Source organism: Melanostigma gelatinosum (genome assembly GCF_949748355.1).
Source record: "Melanostigma gelatinosum genome assembly, chromosome: 7".
In the NCBI taxonomy this organism is placed as follows: Eukaryota; Metazoa; Chordata; class Actinopteri; order Perciformes; family Zoarcidae; genus Melanostigma; species Melanostigma gelatinosum.
In genome coordinates, this window is record NC_136640.1 from 4,516,000 (window position 1) to 4,540,289 (window position 24,290).

Genomic DNA, 24,290 nt, shown 5'->3' on the forward strand with positions numbered 1-24,290 from the left:
AAAAAAGCAGCATCTTCATAGTCCAGCAGAGTCACCATCAATGTACTTAATCTGTAGTATTACACTTACATTAGTGATGGAGTACTGGAGTCACTGATTAGTGGTGAAGAAAAAGATGGATGAGCTACTACAGACAATCATGAGGAAAACAACTGGTCTGTTTTAAGGAACAAAGTATTTTAAAAGACTTCCATCCACCAGTCTGTAGGGCAATTTAATTATTATTTATCACTTTTCTGTGGAATCATATTGTGATTATATGATGACGTCATGTTATTGTTTAAGAAATTACGGTTTTCTGTCATATTTAATTATACCAAGCAAGTTGTACTTAATAACATATGTTTTTATTCGTTTTTATATTTGTATACACGTATCTAATTTGGTATCAAATAAATAGCTATCCTGACTATTCTTTCAAAACGAGGATGATTAGAAATTAAGAAAATAAATGATCTAAAATCTAAAGTACGATTTTAATATAAATTGTACTTTCTGCTCTGAAACTGTACCTGATGTTTTCTGGATTGCGTTTGTACTCTAAAGAATTATATGAAGATGTTTCAAATTGAAATTATCGGTGTCTTGTGAACATGTTATTTTTGATTTGTATATGACAGAAAGTTTGAGGCAAGGGCATATATGATACATCTGTTGATTATTCTCGCCAAATTCATAATTCGGAAGTGGAATTTTACAAGACAAAGACCCCTTTTTAGTGTTTTTATAAAGATTTTTAACTTTACATAAAAAAAGAGGCCATGAAAGACTGCAGTGCATGTGTTACCTGTGAAGTATGTCGGTAATTGATTAGAATTTGTGCCTTATATCTTCGTTTTTTTTTATTATGTACTTAATTTATGTTTTTATTATTTCATTTTATTTTGTATGTGTTTATTTCTGTCTATTTTACTTATTTTCTGCGAATTAACCCCCTGGCTCTTCAATGTCAGCATTTTACTCTGTCTCGTATTGTCATGTTGTGAAACACATGTGCACTTTGTAAAAAAAAAAATAAAAAAAAGAATCCCTTAATTCTCATTCGACGTTGATCCATTTAAAGCCCGCCCCATTTTGACTGTGATTGGCCGAACACTGACACAACATATCGTGTTCTGCCCTGCTATTGGTTAAAATAATACATCTCTCCTCCCTTCACATCTGGGTTCGGCCTACGTGCTAAAAACTCGGATTGTGGTTGGTTCCCAATCAATTCAATCAAATTTGAACTTCCGGTTTGTGAAAACGTTGCAAAACAGTCCCGACGGTAGTGGAGCTGGACAGTCACCAAGGAAAACCTGGATAACACAGCTTCAGGAAAAGTGAGTCACTTAATTTGTAAACAGCAGAATGTTTCATGCAATTAGTTGTGTATATATATATATATTTATATTTCATGTGGAAGAATAAACCCTGTTTATAAATGTCAGCAGCTACTGACGCTACACAACATTAGACACCGACTATACATCAGCTATAGCTAATAAGCTAGTTAACGTAGCCTAAAAAAAGGTAATTGCTGTCCTTAAGGCTGTAAATATGTTGTGCATTTGTATTTTACTAGACTGCAGGTCACTCGTGCACCGTACTGTAGGAGGCACGTGTTCATGACATTAGCATGTATTGAAACATGTGTAGCCAATCACGTCCAAGGTTAAACATAACAGAACATGTGTTTGTCCCAATGTTCTTTACATCGTTGGAAATACTTTTAATATTTACTTATGAGAGGGGAAGAGTGTGGTGGGTGTGTCTAGTACTTGGTGTTCATTTTTTAATTTAATGTCACTCTCAACATGTTACACAACTTGACTCTCTTTGTCTTTGTCTCTGGCTCTCTCTCTGTCTCTCCCACTCTGTCTCTCTGTCTGTCCCACTCTGTCTCTCTCTCTCTACCCCCCCTCTTCACAGTGATGCTATCAGAGGTGCTGCAGGTGCTGCGTGGGGCAGGTAAAGTGGGCTCCGCCCTGGTTTGCTCTCAGGGGGAACATCTCAAATTTATGGCCTGCAACTCCACCGTGGGAGCGGGAGTCAAAGTGGCTCAGGATGCGGTGGAGGGACTGGTGGGCAACTTCAGTGGCGGCAGCACTGCGGTGAGGATCCCTGCACAGACTCATGATGGGCATTTCATATAATGCATATAGTTAGATGCAGCCCAAGTTAGTAATTCTTTGGCTAAATTACTTGTCCCAACAGTCAACAAAGGAGGACGTGTTTCTGGACGCGGAGGGTTGGGAAAATGTGGACCCCGATGAAGCAGCCAAATGGGCCATGGGGACCGAGTACCCCTCTGATGCTCTGGAGCAAAGCCAGACGGAAGCTGGAGCCGCAGCAGAGACGCCGACAGGTATGTGACATGTACACTTAGTATGTGGCACTAAAAGTTTCGTTTTTTTTGTCTAAGAATATTTTAGTGTGTTTTCAAGCGTTGAAATTATAGAAAAGATTGTTTTATATAATGTTGTGAGGTTTCACAACAACAAATGCATCCAAAATTAAGTACAAAATATGCTTTATTTTTCATTTTTAGAAAACGTATTTCCGTCATCAAAGCATCATCAGGGCTTGTAAAAGAGAGGGAATAATGGAAATCTAATAGCATGCATCCAATGTGAATGTATCCTCATTATTTACACTCGGAGTGCTCATTTTTTGACAGTATTTTGCCTTTGAATATTCAAGTTCTTGAAAAAACTGGAGCGCATGATATTTTTGTTCTTGTCCATCAACTAGTCTGACGTTCAGACTGATACAATAAGACTTTAAAAGAGTCACATTTCGGTTCTTTCTACTGTAGGAGTTCCTTCTTCCCCGAAGGGGGCTCCTGCAGGGACGGGCTGGCCGGGACAGAGCGCTCGCTTCCTCCACACGACGCCCCGGTTTAACCGGTACTACTGCCAGACCAGGTCTGTCCACAACACGGTGGTGGCGAGACTCAACCCAGAGGACATCAAGAAGGCCAGGGAGGCCAAGAAGGCCCTGGTCAAACCTGTCAGACAGAAGGTGGGTTTAGTTTGACTTTTAAAAAAAGCAATGTGAGCTGTCGCAGATTATGAATATTCTCTATGAAGCAGTTTATGCTGTAAAGAGAGAATATTTGTTCTATCTTCATTTGTGTGTTTAATCTTTTTGCGGTTATTTTGATGAACTAGTATCTAAAGAGACGGATCCTGTATTGAGTTGACATTCAAACATTTGATCTTGTCATGTGAGTGATTGTTCAGATAGATGACTGAGGTAGAAGCAATACGCAGAATACGTTTTTTAAAATATGCTCTGGTATGTTTTCTCTCAGCTGAGTGACCGTGCCAGAGAGAGCAAGGTTCCCGCCACAAGAATCAGCAGGCTGGTTAATTTTGGGGGTAAGAACAATACAGTTTTTCATTCGTTTTTCAGTTGTTGCACGTATCATATTTTGCAAAGAGAGAATGTATGTAGCTTATGAAACACACACGTTTACTATCTGCTGGAAATGAAGAGCACAGGGAGAAATGCAGAGACGCACCTACAAATACATCGGAGGACGGGTCACCTGACGGGTCACCTGGTCCGAAGAGGCTCCCTGAGATACAATACATGATATAAATACATCGTATACAAATACACATCGGTGCTGAGTACGTAGTGAACATGGTCTCTATGGGACTGCATATATAAACACACTCATGCATAGTGAAGAAATCAATCAATAAGAAAACCACAAGATGTGCACAACTTAAATATCACCAGACAGCGTCGGGTTTAAACCATCATAAACATTATGATGTCGTCCAGATGTGCGTGCTTTTGTGATTAATACTAATGCGCTGTAAAAATGATACTTTAACATTGAAATGTTTCCCATTATTAGTGCATGAGTGGAAAGTTTTATTTTTTATTTTTACTTGCAGTATTTCTGATGTGTCAGACTTTTTAGATATCAGATACGAAATATGATTTCGCTCTTCAACTAGCAGCAGTTTGCAGCTGTGTGTCGAGTCAGCGCTTCCCTCAAGCAATCTGTTGAGTGGCCCCTAACTGAAATACTCTCTCGTTGTCTCCGTGCTGCAGGACTGGCAGTAGGACTCGGGATCGGTGCCATCGCAGAAATGGCAAAACAGTCATTGGCAGGCAAACCCAAAGGAGGTAAAGACATTGTTCTGTCCTCCCGTCCTGTGAAAGAGCGTGCGGTCCGGTGCACGCTCGGCAGACCCAGCAGACGGATGGACAGCTGCTCTGCTCTGGAGAAGGTTCTCATGTGTCAGCACCTGCCAGGCTCCGGACAGGCATTACATCAAAAGCTGTTAACAAGCACTTGAAGACAGGCTTTAATATGTGTTAAATGAACAGTGTCTAATGGCCGCTGCCCGCGTTTGTTACAAGGCGGGAGCGTAATCTTTAACATGGAGCACTTTGAAGACGCTTTCTAGGACAAATTACTCTTGTTGCTCTTCATGCTATTGTTGTGCTTTATATCACTGCTAATAATCCTGTGTCTTCTGATCTGGCTTGTAGATGAGAGTGCTTTGTTAGACTCTCCTCTCCTGTCGGAGGCCAACGCCGAGAGAATAGTCAACACGCTGTGTAAGGTCCGTGGGGCTGCACTCAAGATCGGACAGATGTTCAGCATTCAAGGTACACGTAGAACGGTGGTCAGATGTCCTCGCAGTCTCCGAGCACTTCTGATATCTTCTCATAATTCCTTCTTCAGACAACAACTTCATCAACCCTCAGCTGCAGAGGATCTTTGAGAGGGTCCGGCAGAGCGCCGACTTCATGCCGGCCTGGCAGATGAACGTAAGCATGAACGCTCCCTAACGCCTAAGCATGAACGCTCCCTAACGCCTAAGCATGAACGCTCCCTAACGCCTAAGCATGAACGCTCCCTAACGCCTAAGCATGAACGCTCCCTAACGCCTAAGCATGAACGCTCCCTAACGCCGAAGCATGAACGCTCCCTAACGCCGAAGCATGAACGCTCCCTAACGCCGAAGCATGAACGCTCCCTAACGCCGAAGCATGAACGCTCCCTAACGCCGAAGCATGAACGCTCCCTAACGCCGAAGCATGAACGCTCCCTAACGCCGAAGCATGAACGCTCCCTAACGCCGAAGCATGAACGCTCCCTAACGCCGAAGCATGAACGCTCCCTAACGCCGAAGCATGAACGCTCCCTAACGCCGAAGCATGAACGCTCCCTAACGCCGAAGCATGAACGCTCCCTAACGCCGAAGCATGAACGCTCCCTAACGCCGAAGCATGAACGCTCCCTAACGCCGAAGCATGAACGCTCCCTAACGCCGAAGCATGAACGCTCCCTAACGCCGAAGCATGAACGCTCCCTAACGCCGAAGCATGAACGCTCCCTAACGCCGAAGCATGAACGCTCCCTAACGCCGAAGCATGAACGCTCCCTAACGCCGAAGCATGAACGCTCCCTAACGCCGAAGCATGAACGCTCCCTAACGCCGAAGCATGAACGCTCCCTAACGCCGAAGCATGAACGCTCCCTAACGCCGAAGCATGAACGCTCCCTAACGCCGAAGCATGAACGCTCCCTAACGCCGAAGCATGAACGCTCCCTAACGCCGAAGCATGAACGCTCCCTAACGCCGGAGCATGAACGCTCCCTAACGCCGAAGCATGAACGCTCCCTAACGCCGAAGCATGAACGCTCCCTAACGCCGAAGCATGAACGCTCCCTAACGCCGAAGCATGAACGCTCCCTAACGCCGAAGCATGAACGCTCCCTAACGCCGAAGCATGAACGCTCCCTAACGCCGAAGCATGAACGCTCCCTAACGCCGAAGCATGAACGCTCCCTAACGCCGAAGCATGAACGCTCCCTAACGCCGAAGCATGAACGCTCCCTAACGCCGAAGCATGAACGCTCCCTAACGCCGAAGCATGAACGCTCCCTAACGCCGAAGCATGAACGCTCCCTAACGCCGAAGCATGAACGCTCCCTAACGCCGAAGCATGAACGCTCCCTAACGCCGAAGCATGAACGCTCCCTAACGCCGAAGCATGAACGCTCCCTAACGCCGAAGCATGAACGCTCCCTAACGCCGAAGCATGAACGCTCCCTAACGCCGAAGCATGAACGCTCCCTAACGCCGAAGCATGAACGCTCCCTAACGCCGAAGCATGAACGCTCCCTAACGCCGAAGCATGAACGCTCCCTAACGCCGAAGCATGAACGCTCCCTAACGCCGAAGCATGAACGCTCCCTAACGCCGAAGCATGAACGCTCCCTAACGCCGAAGCATGAACGCTCCCTAACGCCGAAGCATGAACGCTCCCTAACGCCGAAGCATGAACGCTCCCTAACGCCGAAGCATGAACGCTCCCTAACGCCGAAGCATGAACGCTCCCTAACGCCGAAGCATGAACGCTCCCTAACGCCGAAGCATGAACGCTCCCTAACGCCGAAGCATGAACGCTCCCTAACGCCGAAGCATGAACGCTCCCTAACGCCGAAGCATGAACGCTCCCTAACGCCGAAGCATGAACGCTCCCTAACGCCGAAGCATGAACGCTCCCTAACGCCGAAGCATGAACGCTCCCTAACGCCGAAGCATGAACGCTCCCTAACGCCGAAGCATGAACGCTCCCTAACGCCGAAGCATGAACGCTCCCTAACGCCGAAGCATGAACGCTCCCTAACGCCGAAGCATGAACGCTCCCTAACGCCGAAGCATGAACGCTCCCTAACGCCGAAGCATGAACGCTCCCTAACGCCGAAGCATGAACGCTCCCTAACGCCGAAGCATGAACGCTCCCTAACGCCGAAGCATGAACGCTGCCTAACGCCGAAGCATGAACGCTGCCTAACGCCGAAGCATGAACGCTGCCTAACGCCGAAGCATGAACGCTGCCTAACGCCGAAGCATGAACGCTGCCTAACGCCGAAGCATGAACGCTGCCTAACGCCGAAGCATGAACGCTGCCTAACGCCGAAGCATGAACGCTGCCTAACGCCGAAGCATGAACGCTGCCTAACGCCGAAGCATGAACGCTGCCTAACGCCGAAGCATGAACGCTGCCTAACGCCGAAGCATGAACGCTCCCTAACGCCGAAGCATGAACGCTCCCTAACGCCGAAGCATGAACGCTCCCTAACGCCGAAGCATGAACGCTCCCTAACGCCGAAGCATGAACGCTCCCTAACGCCGAAGCATGAACGCTCCCTAACGCCGAAGCATGAACGCTCCCTAACGCCGAAGCATGAACGCTCCCTAACGCCGAAGCATGAACGCTCCCTAACGCCGAAGCATGAACGCTCCCTAACGCCGAAGCATGAACGCTCCCTAACGCCGAAGCATGAACGCTGCCTAACGCCTAAGCATGAACGCTGCCTAACGCCTAAGCATGAACGCTCCCTAACGCCGAAGCATGAACGCTCCCTAACGCCTAAGTATTCATTTGTGTGTCAGTTCACAGGCGCAGCTTGATTTATGTCTGTTTATGTGAAGTTCAGATACATATTTGTAGAGTTAAAAACTTTTTCTTTTCTTGTGTAGAAAGTTCTGGAGGAGGAACTGGGGCCCGGCTGGCGGGAGAAGCTAGCGTCCTTTGAAGACAAACCGTTTGCTGCGGCGTCCATCGGCCAGGTGCATCATGGGGTGTTAAAAGACGGGAGAGAGATCGCCATGAAGATCCAGGTATTCATACACACTCTCTAATTCTGTCTCTCTAATGATAACCTTTATCTGCATTGATTTGTTATCCTGTTATTCCCATATTCCTCCCAGTACCCCGGAGTGGCGGAGAGCATCCACAGTGACATAAACAACCTGATGTCGGTGCTGAAAATGAGCGTGGCCCTGCCAGGAGGTAACAGCGACACCTTATCACCTTTCACAGCAACATAAATGGATATTAGAGAGGAAGTGCGAGCTGTTTTAACTTTTAACTTCAGCTTTTAACACAAGCTGTAAGCAGCTTTATAATCATTAAATCATAATCATAATCGACGATCGGCAATTGGTACCAAGAAGGTGTGACTGTCTGGGACGTCTCCAAATGTTATATTTGCTCCCTTTTTTCTTTTGTGCTGATCCGACCCGTGACTCAAGTCTGTGTTACAATCCGAACCGTGAGTTTTGCTCACCCCATATTCTATTTAATTAATAAAACCATATTGAGGATGAGCTATTCTGAATCTTGAGGCAGCGTGATATCTTAAGATACTGCTGTTGTGCCCCATCATTATATTAGGAGGTGACTATAGATTGTTCTCCCATTGAGTCCCTTCATTCCAGCATTTCCCTGTTTCAGTGTAGACCATGAGGTGGTGCTGTTGTTGGTGACACAGTTGTTACTGAGTGAGGACGTCGGCAGCTGTTACTTGTGTCCTTGTTATGGTCATACCCGTGCTTCTGTCAAAAACATGAAACAATTTATTGTAACTAATGATTACATCGTTCTGTAGTTATCCAAATGTAATGTACACACCGTCACAGTCCCACAGACACTGTGACAAATGTTTCCACGTTCTCTTCAGTTTTCCCTGCTGAGTTTGTTTTTTCCACAGGTCTGTTTGCAGACAACAGCTTAGAGGTTCTTCAGAGGGAGCTGGCGTGGGAGTGCGACTATAAGAGGGAGGCCGAGTGTGCCAAGAAGTTCAGGTGGGTTTATTGAGCCACAAAACCTCTCCCACGGTGAGGCGTTCCGTTTAACGGCACAAAACACAAACCACATCAAATTAGCCATAAAGATTCAGGAGGGTTACTCTATAACTAGACAGGCCGTTCACTAAATGTTTGCTCCTGCCACTAAACTGCACATATACTGCTCATAGACGGTAGGTAGCTCTGATTTTATTAAAACATCAGAAATTCAAAGCTTTGTACTTCCTTTTCTTCTTATCTTATCACTTATATATTCTTTTGAGAGGGACTTTACTCCTGCTACTATTACAACCAACTCTATTATTAATATTATTGTCATATACGGGAGGAGTTTCAGTTGGTTGCAATCTGCAACCTCACCACTAGATGCTGCCAAATCCTACGCACTACACCTTTAATATATATATATATATATATATATATATATATATATTTATTTTTTACGGGCTGTTTATGTCTGGCCTCCAGGTCCATGCTGGAGGGAAATGAGTACTTCCAAATCCCGAAGGTGATCGATGAGCTGTCAGGCCGCAGGGTGCTGGCCATGGATCTGGTACAAGGAGTCCCACTGGACCGCTGCGTAGACCTGGACCAGGAGACCAGGAACGATGTACGGGGATGAGTCAGCAGGCGCCCAGAGTCTGGGAATGTGTCTAAATCTGTTGGCATTTTACAAATGACTACAGCAGAATGTTCTTTTAAAGAAAACATTATCAACTTTGTTGGTATTAGGTGGTAAAGCTCCATTTAATTTTCAGCAAACCAGAAATTATAAACTACTTTAAAGTGATACAAGTGCTGGAATCTATTTATCTTCATCTATTTATGGAAAGTGAAAGAAATGTCATGGAGTTTGACATAAGGCGGACGCTAACAGGCGGATAGAACATCACAGTGTGGACTTCTAATTGTGGGACCCAATTGGAGCTGAAACCCTCTGACGAGTAGAAGGAGCTGATTATATCGGCCTGTTCCTCCTCTCAGGAGGACATGATGTGACAGGTGCAGCACCGAGCGGAAGCGTTGCTCATTAACTCATAGAAACAAGTTTCTTGCTCGCATATTGTACAGTAGGACCTCAAACAGCGTGAAAAAGACAGCAGCAGCAGTGAAAACTAACAGTAAAGCATCCAACAGTTGAGATGAATGCACCTGGAGCGTAGCCTACAGTAAGGCAGCATCTTTAGACATGTTGAGAGCTACCGCAGTAGAAATGACACTGATAATAACCACATGGCTGTGAACACAACCCTCGTCTCTCGTCTCCAGATCTCTTACAAAATCCTCCAGCTGTGTCTCAGGGAGGTGTTTGAGTTCAGGTTCATGCAGACGGACCCGAACTGGTCCAACTTCTTCTACAACTCAGACACCAACAAGGTGAGGGCGGTGTGGATTTAAAGCTGTGGATGAGTTATCTTGAGGGATGCCACGTTCACCAAATATTTAACCGGACCAAATGTGACGCTCTCCCGTCTTCTCTGTAGATCGTTCTGTTGGACTTTGGGGCGTGCAGAGGCTACGAAGAGAAATTCACAGATGACTACATACAGGTATGAAGACGCCCAGCAGTGAACCTCACAACAGGATTCATGCAACAAGATTTATTTGAATCAAGAAGCACTCGAGTCAAAATTTGAAGAAAATAAACGACATTTCCTCATCAGTGTGTGTGTGTGTGTGTTCGTGTGTTCAGGTGGTGCACGCGGCCTCCGTGGGCGATCGAGCCACCGTTCTTTCCAAATCGAAGGATTTGAAATTCCTGACAGGCTTCGAGGCCAAGGTGAGGTATTTCGGTCTCTGCTCTTTTATTTTTGATATGGTTTATCCTCCTCGTCGTCTCCATTCATTCGTGTCTCTCTCTACCTCAGTCTCTCCCTGTAGTTATAGTGCAGGAGCCTCCTTCTCTACATGTGTGTTGTATCTTTACTAAAGAGCTCGTGTTTTTACTTTTTAAATGTGAGGAATGATGTGTTGGCCAAGTGTCATCTAGTGTGGGTTCTTTCTTGGTGTTTTCCTTCGTATTATGTAGCGCTGGGCCACATATATCAATGTTATAGCAATATCTTGTTATGAGACTAGATATCATCTTCGATTTTGGATATCGTAATAGAAGATAGAACTTTATTAGTCCTGACGGGAATTCTTGTTCCAGAGCTTCAATAAGATTACAACAGAAGAACAATAGAATAACAATTATTAAGTGTGAAGATGGCTTAAGTTTCATCTTTTCCTGGTTTTAAAGGCTGCATTACAGTAAAGTAAAGCGATGCAATTTTCTGAACTTAGCGGACACATTTAATCATAATATCCATATTACTGATGATTATTTACCAAAACCCTCTTTCTGTAAGTATTTTGTGAAAGTCAAAACTGTTAGTCAACCCTACGATATCGAGGTGTTTGGTCACAAATATCGCCCAGCCCTAGTATTGTTTATAAAATGTCGAGAAAACTACTTGTTATACATAAATAAACACTATTTATTTGAAGTTGGAGATATGACAATGTGTACATACACCATGGATATAATGCACACTTTATCATCTCAGGCTCACTCAGAGTTTACACACTCAAAAAACAGCTTAAAGTCTGTTTCAGTGAGCAAACAAACCGTTTACGTTTCTACTCTACAGCTGTCAGCTTCAGTATTCAAACATCAGTTCATTATTCACACACACACACACACACACACGGCCGTTGTAACGCCTCTCCGTGCTCCCCACCAGGCCTTCGAGGACGCCCACGTGGAGGCCGTGATGATCCTCGGCGAAGCCTTCTCGTCCGTGGAGCCCTTCGACTTCTGCACCCAGAGCACCACCCAGCGCGTCCAGAGCCTCCTCCCCGTCATGCTGCGCCACCGCCTCACCCCTCCGCCCGAGGAGTCGTACTCCCTCCACCGCAAGATGGCCGGCTCCTTCCTCATCTGCTCCAAGCTGAAGGCGCGCATATCGTGCAGGGACATGTTCCTGGACGTGTACAACGCCTACAACCAGCGGAGGCAGGAGGAGGAGGAGCAGGCGGAGCAGGCGGCCCGGGCCAGTGCGTAGACGCTTCTGGACTTTGTCAGAGCGAGAGTGAAGACAGAAAAGATGGAGACTTCATCAATATGTAACTGGCAACGTGCTCTAAAGAGGACCACGACTTTCTACGGTCCTCTCCTTCACGTACAAGATCACTGACATCAGTGTCGGCTCATGAGGATTTGGGCGATCGCGACCCAACGCTGACTCATCGAGGACTGACTTGAAGCTCTCACTGTCCTGTGCAGTGACTCTGACTGAATGTGAGCTGTGCCATAGAAAATATATACTGATGCCCAAAACGGTTATATTACTGATTAAATGAACTGAAGACAGGATTATTTAACTCATTTGGCGTGTTGTGTGTGTTTGATTTTTATGGCCCAATGGTTACATTGTACATTTCCTTTGTTTCCTCCCCCTGGTTAATAGAAAGTATTAATATTTTCACAGCAAAGGTCCACCATGTTACAAGAGAAAACATCTTCTGTCTCAAGGACGCATGACAAGTCCGGCGGACGACATGTGACGGTCTAATAGAAACCCGGTGAGTAATAACGGCCGTGCATTGTAGAGAATATTCATAATGTGAAATGCTTTCGGCCCGTTTTTATGGCTTCTTTATGACAGAGATGAGGTCAGTAACCAACAAGATGGTGTGCTGTGAGTTTTTCTGTTTTTATAAAATAAAATAATATTTCCCTGTTTCACACTTTGAGCTTCGCTGGCAGGTGTCAAAGAAGGACTTGCTTCACTCCATTGATCTTTCCATTTCTCTTTTAGACCTCTTTGGGGAATATTGACATGTTTGACCTCGTTCTCCACTCTACGCTGTTCTTCTATCGACCGTCTAACTAAATGTGAGATATGAGCTGATTGTGGCGTTGATGGCTCTATTTATTTTTCACAAACTATTTTCATGTCAAGGCAGCGCCGTCTTATTTCGTCCTCAATCGAGCCGTTACTGCCCTGCTCACAGAATGTAGTTCACACCACAGGAGCTGAGATGTGAGGCTTTCACTGACCTCAACCTGATGGAGCCTTTTTTTATTTTTTTATTGACTGGACCTCCATTAGTGCATCCTGTACAGTACAGCTGCCCAGCACAGTGAGGCTGGCTCTCACCCTTTTAGTTTTTTTTTGGGAATCAGCCACAGTTGGTAACTGCAGCATATGTGGAGAGAAGGAGGAAGAAGGAAAAAAAGGAGAATTCTTCTCTTTCAGTTTCACGCAACGGAAAGTTTGAGCCGGTTTCTCTGCGTGTCAGAAGCAGCTGCAGTTTGTTGTTGGAGAGTTGGCTGAGCACTGGACTGCTGAGGACGGTGATTCCTACCATGACCAGTTCCTTCATGAGGTTTAAAACATGTCCGGAGAATGTTTGTGTTCACGTTGTGTTGCTGAATGAAAGGTAGTGACTGTGTGAACATTGAGGGACAGCTGGCCCAGTAGGCTTTAACTGGCTTTTATATCTTCAAACTTCTATTCTATTCGTCAATTCTAGGTTGTCTGAATTTGTTTCTGAAAAAAAAGCATACAGAAAAAGTACCCTGATATCGTCACAAAAACAACACGTCAGAATGTTTTAAACCTTTTTTAGCAGTTAAAAATCTATCTGAATATTTTAAAGGCAGATTCCGGTATATACTTTTACACTCCATAACATTAAAGATCCCTGTCAGACATATTTTTTAACAAAACATACCAATAATACTAATGATGAATCATTTGTAGCTGCTGGACACAAAGACAGCCTTCTTCACTGTGAAGTTCATCTACGCTGGAGGTTTCCACATCACTTGTATAAATTAGCATACTGGACCCCGATTGGCTTCCAGACTAGTTGTAATGTCACGAAATGCTGATCGTACGTCGACGTGTTGAACTGAGATTTAAGGAGAGCTCAGAGAAACCGTCTTCTTAAAACAGCCTTCTAGTGTCAAACTGCACAGTCGATCTCAAATATCAAAGATTTAACACAGACTTTAAATGTGACTACTTTCAGGCCAACCAAAAAATAAATCATTTATTCAGCATTTCTCTAATATCATTTTCATTCTTGACTGCGTGTAGAGGGCTCTGACATAAAGTCTGTAATCTGAAATGCCTTTGGTCCTCATGTTGGGAAATAAAAGTGACCGTGAATCTAATTGAAAAGCTAATACAATATAATTCAAAAGCTCCATTACAGATACTATCATTTTCCAAATGACTCCATTATATGTATCTTCAAAGTAAAGTGCTGTCTAGGCTGAACGCCACCTGTGCTGTCTAGGCTGAACGCCACCTTTATTCAACATCCATTATTCAACAGAGTGCATTTAAACAGCGTACACGTCACTGTAATGACCTAAAGGACCTGAGCTCAGACTCACACTGGCAACCTGACAAAGTGCCCTTCAGCAAGGCAGCGGCTCCCTGGTGCAGTGGTGCAGCAAGTACAGTGAGTAGTGTACTTCAGTACGATTGTGAGGTACTTTACTACAGCGTTTCCATTCTATCCTACTTTACTTCTTTCCACATTTCACCACTTTTCACGATTAATATGAACTGGTTTTAACATACTTTGTTTGTTTACCATATATTGTTATACATTTTCATATTTTCTACTTTTACATTATATCTCTTACTATTGGACTGTTATTGTTATGTTATATTGTTATATCACTTAGCCAAATTCCTTGTATGTGTAAGGCTACTTGGCAACGTAAACCATTTCGGATTCTAGTTATTATATATATAATATCTAGTAACTGTAAGTGTCAGAGAATCAGAATACATATATAAACATGACATGCTTATTGTGATACTACTACTACTCTGCTCAGTAGCAGGCTCGCTGATACAAATATCTCAAATCGGCCCCACAGTGATGAACTTGTAACATTCAAATGCTGTTACATGTTAAAAACAGCATATATGACACTTTGAAAGGAGCCATTCTGCATATTTAGGTACTTTAACTTCAGTAACATTTAGAAACCAGGACTTTTATTTGTAACCGAGTACTTTTACCCCATTTTATTTGTACTTTTACTTCAGTAAAGGATCATGAAGGCTCTGTAAGCACAAGGAGGATTTCCTGACAGGATGACTGGAGGAACTCATCACAGTGTGGCTAAAAGGCCGCACGGTGGCGCAGTGGAGCAACAGAGGACAGAGCCCTGCTCGTTTCTTTTCTTTTTTTTCTTCTCTTGGAAAAACATCAATGGGGAGAGCGGATTTGCATGTCCGGCCGCCTGTGCCAATGGGCGCACTGGGAAGGCTGGGTTAACGGGTGGAGCCGGAGGACGCAGCCCAGTAAGTACACAGTCAACAACCAAAGCATCCGAGAGTACTACAGACACACACATCCCACCGAAATCTCCCTTCAATCGCTCTTCTCAACCTTTTTTATTTTTGTAATTGCGCGCGCGTGTGTGTCTGTGTGTGTGTGTGTGTGTGTGTGTGTATATATATATATATGTATATATGTGTGTGTGTGTGCACCAACCAGGTTGATTCGCGGCTCCACATCGCCTCCAACACATCGCTTCCACCGCGCGGATGAAGAAGATTTGGTGAGATTTACCGGATCATTCTCGTTTATCCTGTGAGATATATATAAATATATCCTTCTTGGTCCGGGGTCCTGGATTTACCCAGAGGAGGAGCGGGGAGCCGATCATCCGTCGTTGTCTTGGGTGAGTTCACTTCACCGCCCCCCCCTGTCCAACCTGGCATCCCTACATTTACTGACACTTACTGGGTTTATTCTGATGTCTTTATAATGAATGAACCGAGAAAGTGCGCGAGCCACTCTATAATTAATTTTGTTTTTAATCCACGATTTTGTGAGTTAGCGGGGTAATGTATTTCTAAATGTTGTGGGTGCAACTGCAGCGCTCGTGGACACGGATCTCGCCAGTGGGCCCATATGTGCATGAAATGAATGAAATGTGGCAGCTCCAGCCTTTGATAGCCGTTTACATCCTTCATCAAGAAAGGAGGAGGAAGTACTGTAGCAGCACTCTGATCGGCTCTCACACTAAACTACCGGCACACAGAAGGTCTCAATGTGAACACAATCTTATATATTCAGGAATAATCCAATAATGCCATTTAGATTTTAAAAAACCTGCAACTTTCTGTGTTTTATAGCTCCTTATTATGCTCCTAACCGATTATTGTAAAGAGGTTACGTCATTATTGGCGTGGGAGTGAGATGATGTGACATCGGTTGGTTGTGTTGGGTAATTATCGGTTCATGGGGTTTTGCAGTGTTTTTTATTATTATTCAGGACAGCATGGCCACGGAAACACGCGCCCCTCAGTTTGAATATGTAAGACCATAATTCTACCTGTCTGTGGGATCTCTCTCTCTCCGTTGCGTCACTGCTGCCTGGTTAATTGTGTCGTTGTTAGGTTTGATTGCATCATAAAAACTTCTCCAGGGTTTATTCTTTGGTGGAAGGGGGCGGAGTGCTGCAGCTTAATGTGGTAGCTCCCACATTTCCTTAACACCAATAGATTTAGAGCAAAAATTGAGACTGTGGCTGTAATTAATACACACACACACACACACGCACACACTTGGCACATGCCTGCGTCTATAGGCCCAGTAAATGCATGCGGCTCTATTGTCTGCGGCGCTCCATCTGTTCCATGACATGGCATTCCTCAGACAGCCAGTCATGCAGTTAGGGGGTGATCGACCCCAAACCACTGCCTCTGTGTGTGTGTGTGTGTGTGTGAGAGAGAGAGAGTCACATGGGGTGTGTTAAGAGAGTAAGTGCAGTGCTCAGGGTGTCTCAGCCCACAAGCCCTAGACCACCTGCATGGACTGCTCCTGGGTCAGGCTGAAGGGCCTGGTTTGGCTCAGGATTCGGTCATTGCATTGCATTTGGCCTGAGAGCCAGAGGATGACTTGGTTTGGTCTGGAGCATGAGCCACATTCAGGCTAGGTTTTGTGTAGAGCTGGGGCTAGAGGCAGGCCAGAGTTGGTGCGGAGCTGTGGCTTTGGCTCGATTTGAGGTAAAAGCTGTGGCCAGAGGGCAGTTCAATTTGGCCTGGAACGTGAGCTACATTAGGCTGTAGTTTAAAGCTGTGATGGGGCTATAGTTAGGGCTCGAGGGGGCTAGATTTGTGGGGCTAGATAAAGGCTAAGTTTGGTCTGTAAATGGTGCTAGATGAAGGCTAAGCTTGGTCCTGAACGGGCTAGAGAAAAGCTAGACTTGGACTCAAGCTGGGGTTAGAATAGAGAGGTGCCAAACCAAGGGGCTGCTGGATATAAATTGCTCTGATGTAGCTCATCACTGTTGCAACTCAGTCGTCACAACTGGAGCATAATTACACCACCCCCATCCAAACAGCAGTACACACACACACACACACACACACACACACACACACATATACACACTCTCCATTTCCCCTCAGACCATTTGCCCTCTTCCACTGCTCTGATTGCTGCATGAGGTATTGGCTGGCTTTTGTTGTCCACACACACACACACACACACACACACACAAGGGGGAGGGGGCTGGTGCAGCTGAGACCACAATACAGCGGGGATCAGAGGTCATCCAGCTGGCCAATCAGGGGGCTGTCTGGGTGCGCTGGTGGCGGAGCAGGGTGTGCCCCCCTTTGTGCTGGTCAGGGTGGGTCTGCTAAACAAGCGGCTCCACTTCCAGCCCCGGCCCTGCTACTGCCGGCGGCCACATTGTGCCTCCTCAGAGCCAGTCACAGCAACCTCCGGACACTTTAATAGACTGCAGGGCAGGGGCCGGTCCAGTTAGGAGGAAGAGGAAGTCTCCTTCTCTCCTTCTCTGGCTCACGAAGAGAGAGTCCAAGCACAAAAAGTGTAAGATATGCGCCGACGTGTGACGACCACCATGTTGAACGTTGGATGGCGATGAGTGTTTAGAGGATTCACGGTGTTCCCCTTGTAAAATGTATGCGCGTGGGCGTTAATGAGTGAAACTAAACCCTGCAACCAAAAAAACCCAACAAAATTGACGACGGAGTTCTTTTTCTGGCGGTAGGCTTAATTACAGAAACAGAAATACGATAATGAGATGTGAAGAGAGGAGGGACTGAAAGAGATGGAGTGGTGGAAAAAGAGGAAGCCAGCAAGGTGCTGAGGAGGAGAGAGGGAGACAATACAACAGAGAGGAAGAAGAGGTAAAGAGAGAGTTGCGGATGTAAAAAGAACAAGAGAGACGAGGGAGAGCGAAACGTGTGAATCGGCCAACGGGGACTAGAAACCATTTGTTCCCCGGTCGCTGGCTTTCCGTTTGTGGTAGAAACAGCTCTGCTCATTGGACGTCATCGCGTCAGTCTGCACAGAAGATGTACTTTCCATCTAAAATCTGCACGTCATCCTCACTTCCTCTCTCTCTCTCACATACTTCCAACTCTGCTGTCTGACGCCTAAGTGCCTCCAGTATGTGCTGAGTGGAGTTATCTGATTTCTGCAGGCTAGTTAAATGCCCCCCCCCCCCCCCCCCCCCCATACAGACACAGGCCCATTGTTCTGTTTGTGTGCATTGGATGCGCGCTTATTGCCGTGCGTTGTGTTGATCCGGATTGATCAACGATCGGAGCGATGGATTTTAATGCCTGTCAAGTGGACACTCGTGTGAAGGCTGCGGTTTGTGTTTTTCTCTGTGTTTGACAATGCGTGTGTGTGTGTGTGTGTGTGTGTGTGTGTTTCCCCGGTGATCAGCAGTTTATTTCTTTGCTTCAGTGACGTTTCTCTCTGCAGATAACGGGGAAAGTGGAAATGGGTCTTTTCTCAGCAGCCGCAACTCCGAGCGGAGCGCTCATCCCGACTAATAACTGTCACTTTGAGTTGCGAGGGGTTTCATTTCTTGTCTCATTGGCCTCTTGATTTATTCCTTGGCGATGACCTATTTCAGCCTGTTTAGCTGTTGACGCTCTGGATGCAGCAGCTCGATGAGGAACGTGTGCAGAAAACTTGCAATGCAAAAAAACAAACGCATCCTTCAGGGTCTGATTTGATATTTTTCCCATGTTTTTAGCAACTGCTTTGTCTGCTGCTTGTCCATAGTTTTCACTCGTGCTGAGCAACATATTGATAATATGTCGATATCGTGATGTGAGACTAGATATCGATAATATGGCAAGAGTTGTCTTCTCCTGTTTTTTAAGGCTGCATTACGGTAAATGTATGATATTTTCTAAACTTATGAGACTGTTCCAGCTGTTCTGTTGTTTCCCTTTTATAATAAGTCATTATATCCACATATACTCAAAAACCTCACATCATACAACATCGTCTGGATATCAAGGTATTTGGTCAACAATAATGAGATATTTGACTTGTTTCCGAATCGCCCAACCCTATTTTCCACACGGTTTGTCCCAAATTACACCGAGCACCTACAGTGAAAGTCCAAAGACAGAATGCATTTCACCCCAAACCTCCCTCTGCAGTGTGAACACACTGGTGTGCAAGATTTCGACAGAGGAGGCTGAACACAGTCTCAGTGTCTTCCCTCCATTGCTCCACACGGGTCACATTTGAAGAAAGAGCACATGGACTGTTGGTAGATTCGAGGGGGTTAAAGGAATAGATTTGCTGGCTAAATAGCTTAAAGACGGAGGAAAGAAGTGTGTCGACTATGAAGCTTATTAAACCTCCAATCAGCTCGGGCAATTTAGGTGAGGAAATGAATTAGTAATGCTTTCCCCTCCCTTAACAATCTCTCTTAAAGTATCTTTGAGCAAGGCACAGAGCCCCCATCTCCTGTGAGAACAAAGCAGTTCCTGGTCAAGTTAGATTTAGCTGTGTGATGGCAGGGTGCTTGCAGAACAGCATGCTTTCAAGCTCCCCTGGATTAAAGGACAAGCATGATTGCGTAATCAGGACTCTCCATTTGATCTATCCACAGAGGTAAACGAGCCCAGATGGCCCGTCTGCACTGTTCTTCATCGCTGGAACGCTGGCATTGTTAGTTTCTAATCTTGTGTTATTTACGGTACCTACAAGTGTGTGCACTGTGCAGCTGAGCTTTGCTCTCACAGCGTGGAGAAAAAAACACTATTTAATACGAGGCTGGCTTCTCCCGCTGCACTTTTTCAGTGTAAGATTGTTAGTGACAGAGAGAACCCAAGTTAAATCTTCCAGAGCACAGAGGGGCCTATTCAGTGTGCTATGTGGAGGGAGGGAGAGGGAGAGAGAGAGAGAGGCAGAGGGAGGGGGGGAGAGAGATGGAGAGGGAGGGAGAGAGAGAGAGGGAGGGAGAGAGAGAGGGAGGGAGGGAGAGAGAGGGAGAGAGAGAGAGGGAGAGAGGGAGGGAGAGAGAGAGAGAGAGAGGTGTGACACCACTTAAAGTGCTTTTTTACGGTTGATGGCATGCATCTGTGTGGTGTGTGCTCTATAGCTCCAGAGGCCTGTTTGGAGCAGCCATAGACAAAGTGAAGGATGGAGGACAGCTGATACATAGGAATCAAGCTCTGTGTGTGTGTGTGTGTGTGTGAGAGACACAGAAAGACAGGGACAGAGGGTGCAAGTTTCAGTTCATGTGAGGAAAAGCAGCCGTAAGTTACATCCAGCTGAAAAAAGAATGAGTCACCGGAGGAATCAGGCATGCATGTCTGCACCACTGTTTTTTTTTTTTTGTGCACATGCATGCTGTGTGTATGTGTATGTGCGCATGCACTGTGCACGTGGCAAAGCGGGCGAAAATAAAGGTCAAGGAACATGACTGTATATCAAAACTTGAAAATTCACCACAGGGTGAATGAATGACACGGGGGAAGGTGATGGTTCACCTATCTTCTTTGCATACATTGAAATATAAATGGGGGGGGGGGGACTAGACTGAATAATTATCTCACTACAAATATAGCAACACATCACTTGAGGCAATTAATCCGACTTTTTTTCCACATATGCGGTAGTTCTCCCCATGACCTGTAAACAGAGTTTGATGTGTAAAATCTGCGGAGTTCACCTTTAACAACCAATTCATGAGATCCAAATAACTGACATCAATTGCCTCCACACCCGTATATGTGACATCTGTTTATAAAGTAATATATCTGTATTGGACAGGCTAATGCTTATTGTCTGTGTCAGCGGCTGTTTAACACCCGATTAATTAACACCATGAGCTGACAGGTTCGTTTAAAATGTAACACCAAAGTTCACTGTCCTTATTGTTAATGATATGGCAGCAAATACTTTGTTCAGCTGCTGTTCAAGAGCTAGAAATCTTGGTAAGAGGAAAAAGTTACAAACTGTATGAGCATCAGCGGGTAATGAAAAGGATTAAAGGAACACGGAGCTCTTGATTTGTTATTGCAGCAGTGTGTCACAGTTTTATAAATGCATCGACTTTGCAGTGATTTTTAGGCGGCCTCTGGTCACTACAGTAAATTATGGTCTTCCAGTTCTTCTTCACGTCACATCAAACAGAGGTTTCAGCTCGTGGCCCCAATATGATCGTGTAGTTTGTGTTATTCATCAGAGAGCAAAGACGAAGCGAAGAAATTGAGAAAAAGCATCTTCAAAAAAAGCAGAAATCCTATCATGGGAACACACTGACCAAATGAAACTCTATTGCTGGACATCAGTCATTGTAATGTATGTGATATACGAACACAGTTGAAATACTGGAGAATTGACTCGCCTGCTAAAATCCATCACAGACTCCGGGGAAAAACACAGGAATCCATCTTTTTTTCTGGTTCACACTCCTACAGGTGTTTTTTTTCACTGCAGTTCACTGTAATCTCAGTAATAAATCCAGCTGTAAAAAACCCAAACAACTGGTTGGCGGGGAAAAGAATAAATCCTGTAAGCAGCACGTGTTATCTTCTGTGCGGACCAGTTCGGGGCTCTCCTCCCGCTACAGTATACGCTTGTAAAACGAGGCTCTCGGTTTATAAAACATTCTGTCTGTTTACTGGTGCTGTGACTCACAGTTGCTATGGAGAGGCGCTCTGACAGCAGCACAGCTGATTCGGAGCATCTGACTCCTCATGACTGTACTCCTTTTTTTTCTCTCTCTCTCTGCCTCCATCGCTCTTGGTTTGTGCCTCTTTCCATCAGCTTTATATTTCTCAACACTGCTCCCTTTGTGTTAACTTAACTTCAGAATTGCAGGTGTCACAATCTTTCATCCTTCCTTTTACTCCTCCTCCCGTCACCTCGCTTTAGTTCCGCAGCACTCGACAACCTTGAGTATACCCTTGTATAAATTTTCTTATCACACCATCGCTGCTCCTCCTCTCCTCTTTTCTCCTGCTCTCCTCTCAGTCCATATCTCTCTGCCTGTCTTTGTATGGTGGCCAGATGTGTGCCAGATGTGGCCCACTCTCCCAGCTGTTGGCATCATCGTGGTGAGGAAGGGAGGACTGAGATGCATATGACGAGGCGCTGTGTTCTTCATAGTACACGTGAGAAAGAGAAATATATCAAAATAGCAGGAAGAAGGAAGGAAATATAAAACAAAACATATAAAAGGCCTCGTAGTACAGGGATTGTGCAGTAATATTCTGCCATGCTGTATGAGATTTAAATAAACTGATGAGCCATATAAGCCAATCAAAATCATTGTGGTGAGTACCACAGATGGGCCATAATTCCCCATAAGAAGATTACAGTGATGCCACAGGAGCTAAAAATGCCATTAAGTAGTGTAAGGTCACTGTTGAGTACCACAGCCAGACTTTACTGTCAGTCCCTATTATGACATTAGAGGCTTGCATTCATTAGAAACCGCATGTGCAGAGAAATATGGGACAAACCAGCATGAGAACAGGAAAAATGTTATCAGTAACATCAACACTTTGATGAGGAGTGAGTAGAAGAGGAGTGTTGCTGCTGCTGAGTGAAAACATATCACACAAATGTCACCTATCAAAAATGTAAAATGCTTGGAGAAACGTTTCACCCCACAGACCGTGTTCCTCTCTCCCTGTCAAGCAACAGTTTGACATTTTGGGAACAACATTTACTCCCTTTTTTGGCAAGAGTGAGATGAGAAGATTGACACCACTCTCAAGTCTGTCCGCTAAATATAAAGCTAAAGCTAGCTTGGTTAGCTTAGCTGGTAGCAGGGGGAAACAGTTAGCCTGACTATGTCGAGAGATTTAAAATAAATCTGCCAACCAGCACCTCTAAAGCTCACTAATTAACACATTATACTTTGTTTGTTTTATGCTTATGAAACTCAATGTGTAAAGTTGTTGACAGAGCTAGGCTAACGTTAGCTGTTTCCCGCTGAGTCTTTGTGCGAAGCTAAGCTAACTGTCTCTTCCTTTTGAGTAGTTTTTCAGTTGAAAGTGTTGACATCAAGTATTTTGCATTTCTTACACAAGTTATGCTGTTGAGTAATGTGTACTTAGCATATTATATATGAGTCACTGCAAAACAACTATTAATACATACAGTGTACATTTTGTTTTGGGTGAAGTAGCTTCTAACTGTGTGTTAGAAGCTAAGTTACCCATGTTAGTGTTAGCGACGTTACTCATGTAGTTAGCTAACACTAACATGGGTAACTTAGCTAAGTTGACGTCCATTGAACTTTGAGTGGTGATATTGAGTGTGATTACCCAAAATGTCCTCTAGCAGGGGTCTCACATTCCTAGACAAAAATGTTTAGTTGCTTGAAATTATGTGGAATAAACTAGTGCATATTTTCTGCTACAAAAGTTGTAATTTTCAGAGGAGAATTGAATGAAATTTAGGATTTTAAAATGGGAGAAATCTGGAAAAACAAGTCCTGGGAAATCCGGTTCATCCAAACTGGTTTTCACACGACAGCAGCTATTTGCCGGGGCAGATGGTTGAGGCTGGAGGCCGAGAAGAAAGAGGTGAGGAGCCATTGAAGGCGCTCGAAAGATGGACAGAGCAGAGGGAGGGAAGATGGAGGAGGAAGAGGTGTCTTGTTTCGCAGGCGAGCTGCACTAAAATGCCAATATAAAAAAAAAGAAACAAGCATGGAGATTGTTGATAGTGTTAGCATTTAGAGTGGATTGCTCCTGTCGTGACTGCTCAGAGGCTATGGGGCAAATGCTTTGTGAAAAGGGCAACAGAAAGCAACATTTTGATTGATTGTAGGTCATTACACAGTAACCATATTGGACTATATACAGCTATTAGTTGGTGTCCGACCTGCAGACCTGTTCTCGACACTTCTACCTTCCCTAATGCATTTTAATCCTCCCTATCGTCTTCCAATTTCCTCCCATTCCTAAAAAAAGCTCCCTCTATTTTGGTCTTTATCTTTCTCTGTCCTCTCCTTTTCCTCTCAAAACATCAATTTCTTCATCTAGCTCACACCCCCGCCCACCCCCTTCACTCTGTCTGCCTCTCCCGGTCAGAGGAAGTGGCAGTCGCTGCCTGCTGGCTCCCAGAGGAACAGACCTGCCTTTGTTCGTCTGCACTGTAGGAGGATGAGGAGCCCGTCCACCCAGTAAGCCCAGCAAGCCCAGTAGGGATTCAGGGGTTTGTCTGTGCTCGAGGCAGCCACCCAGAACGCCTGTAAATCAGCCAGCCAGCCGGTCCGTAGAGCAAGCTAGCCAGTCAGTCAGGTATTATGTTAGGCACTATGGATGGGAAAAGCCCGGGGCAGACGCAGACAGACCGCAGACCGCGGTTTAATGTTTTCCAAGCATGACCAAAATTGTGCATTTTGAATCCTGA

At 45.1% G+C, this 24,290-nt stretch overlaps 2 protein-coding genes across 3 annotated transcripts in view; both read left to right on the forward strand.

The window, feature by feature from the left end:
- Positions 1-1,240: 1,240 nt before the first annotated feature.
- coq8b (coenzyme Q8B) lies at positions 1,241-12,331 on the forward strand. 2 transcript variants are annotated; one of them, XR_013772146.1, is made up of 17 exons: positions 1,241-1,322; positions 1,912-2,093; positions 2,197-2,347; positions 2,798-3,003; positions 3,296-3,362; positions 4,051-4,125; positions 4,495-4,614; positions 4,691-4,776; positions 7,503-7,643; positions 7,734-7,815; positions 8,516-8,609; positions 9,081-9,222; positions 9,882-9,989; positions 10,097-10,162; positions 10,306-10,392; positions 11,339-11,895; positions 12,086-12,331. XR_013772146.1 is itself a non-coding variant. In XM_079272576.1 (16 exons), coding segments are annotated over exons 1-16 (1,929 nt in total). In that variant the 5' UTR covers positions 1,241-1,321; the 3' UTR covers positions 11,660-12,331. The 2 variants fall into 2 exon arrangements, 1 of the variants encoding a protein (XP_079128702.1); XM_079272576.1 differs by having other exon boundaries at positions 11,339-12,331.
- Positions 12,332-15,184: 2,853 nt separating this feature from the next.
- Positions 15,185-24,290, forward strand: part of numbl (NUMB like endocytic adaptor protein) — a 46,873-nt gene continuing 37,767 nt past the window's right edge. The window contains exon 1 of the mRNA XM_079272703.1: positions 15,185-15,312. The gene's annotated coding sequence lies outside the window, so the exon portion shown is untranslated. The remainder of the gene's footprint in view (positions 15,313-24,290) is intronic.

Bases quoted from the DNA above. Each gene is read 5' to 3' on its own strand.
- coq8b (XM_079272576.1), top strand. The intron at 4,126-4,494 runs GTAAAGACATTG...TCTGGCTTGTAG, and splicing joins GGCAGGCAAACCCAAAGGAG to ATGAGAGTGCTTTGTTAGAC. The intron at 7,644-7,733 runs GTATTCATACAC...TATTCCTCCCAG, and splicing joins AGATCGCCATGAAGATCCAG to TACCCCGGAGTGGCGGAGAG.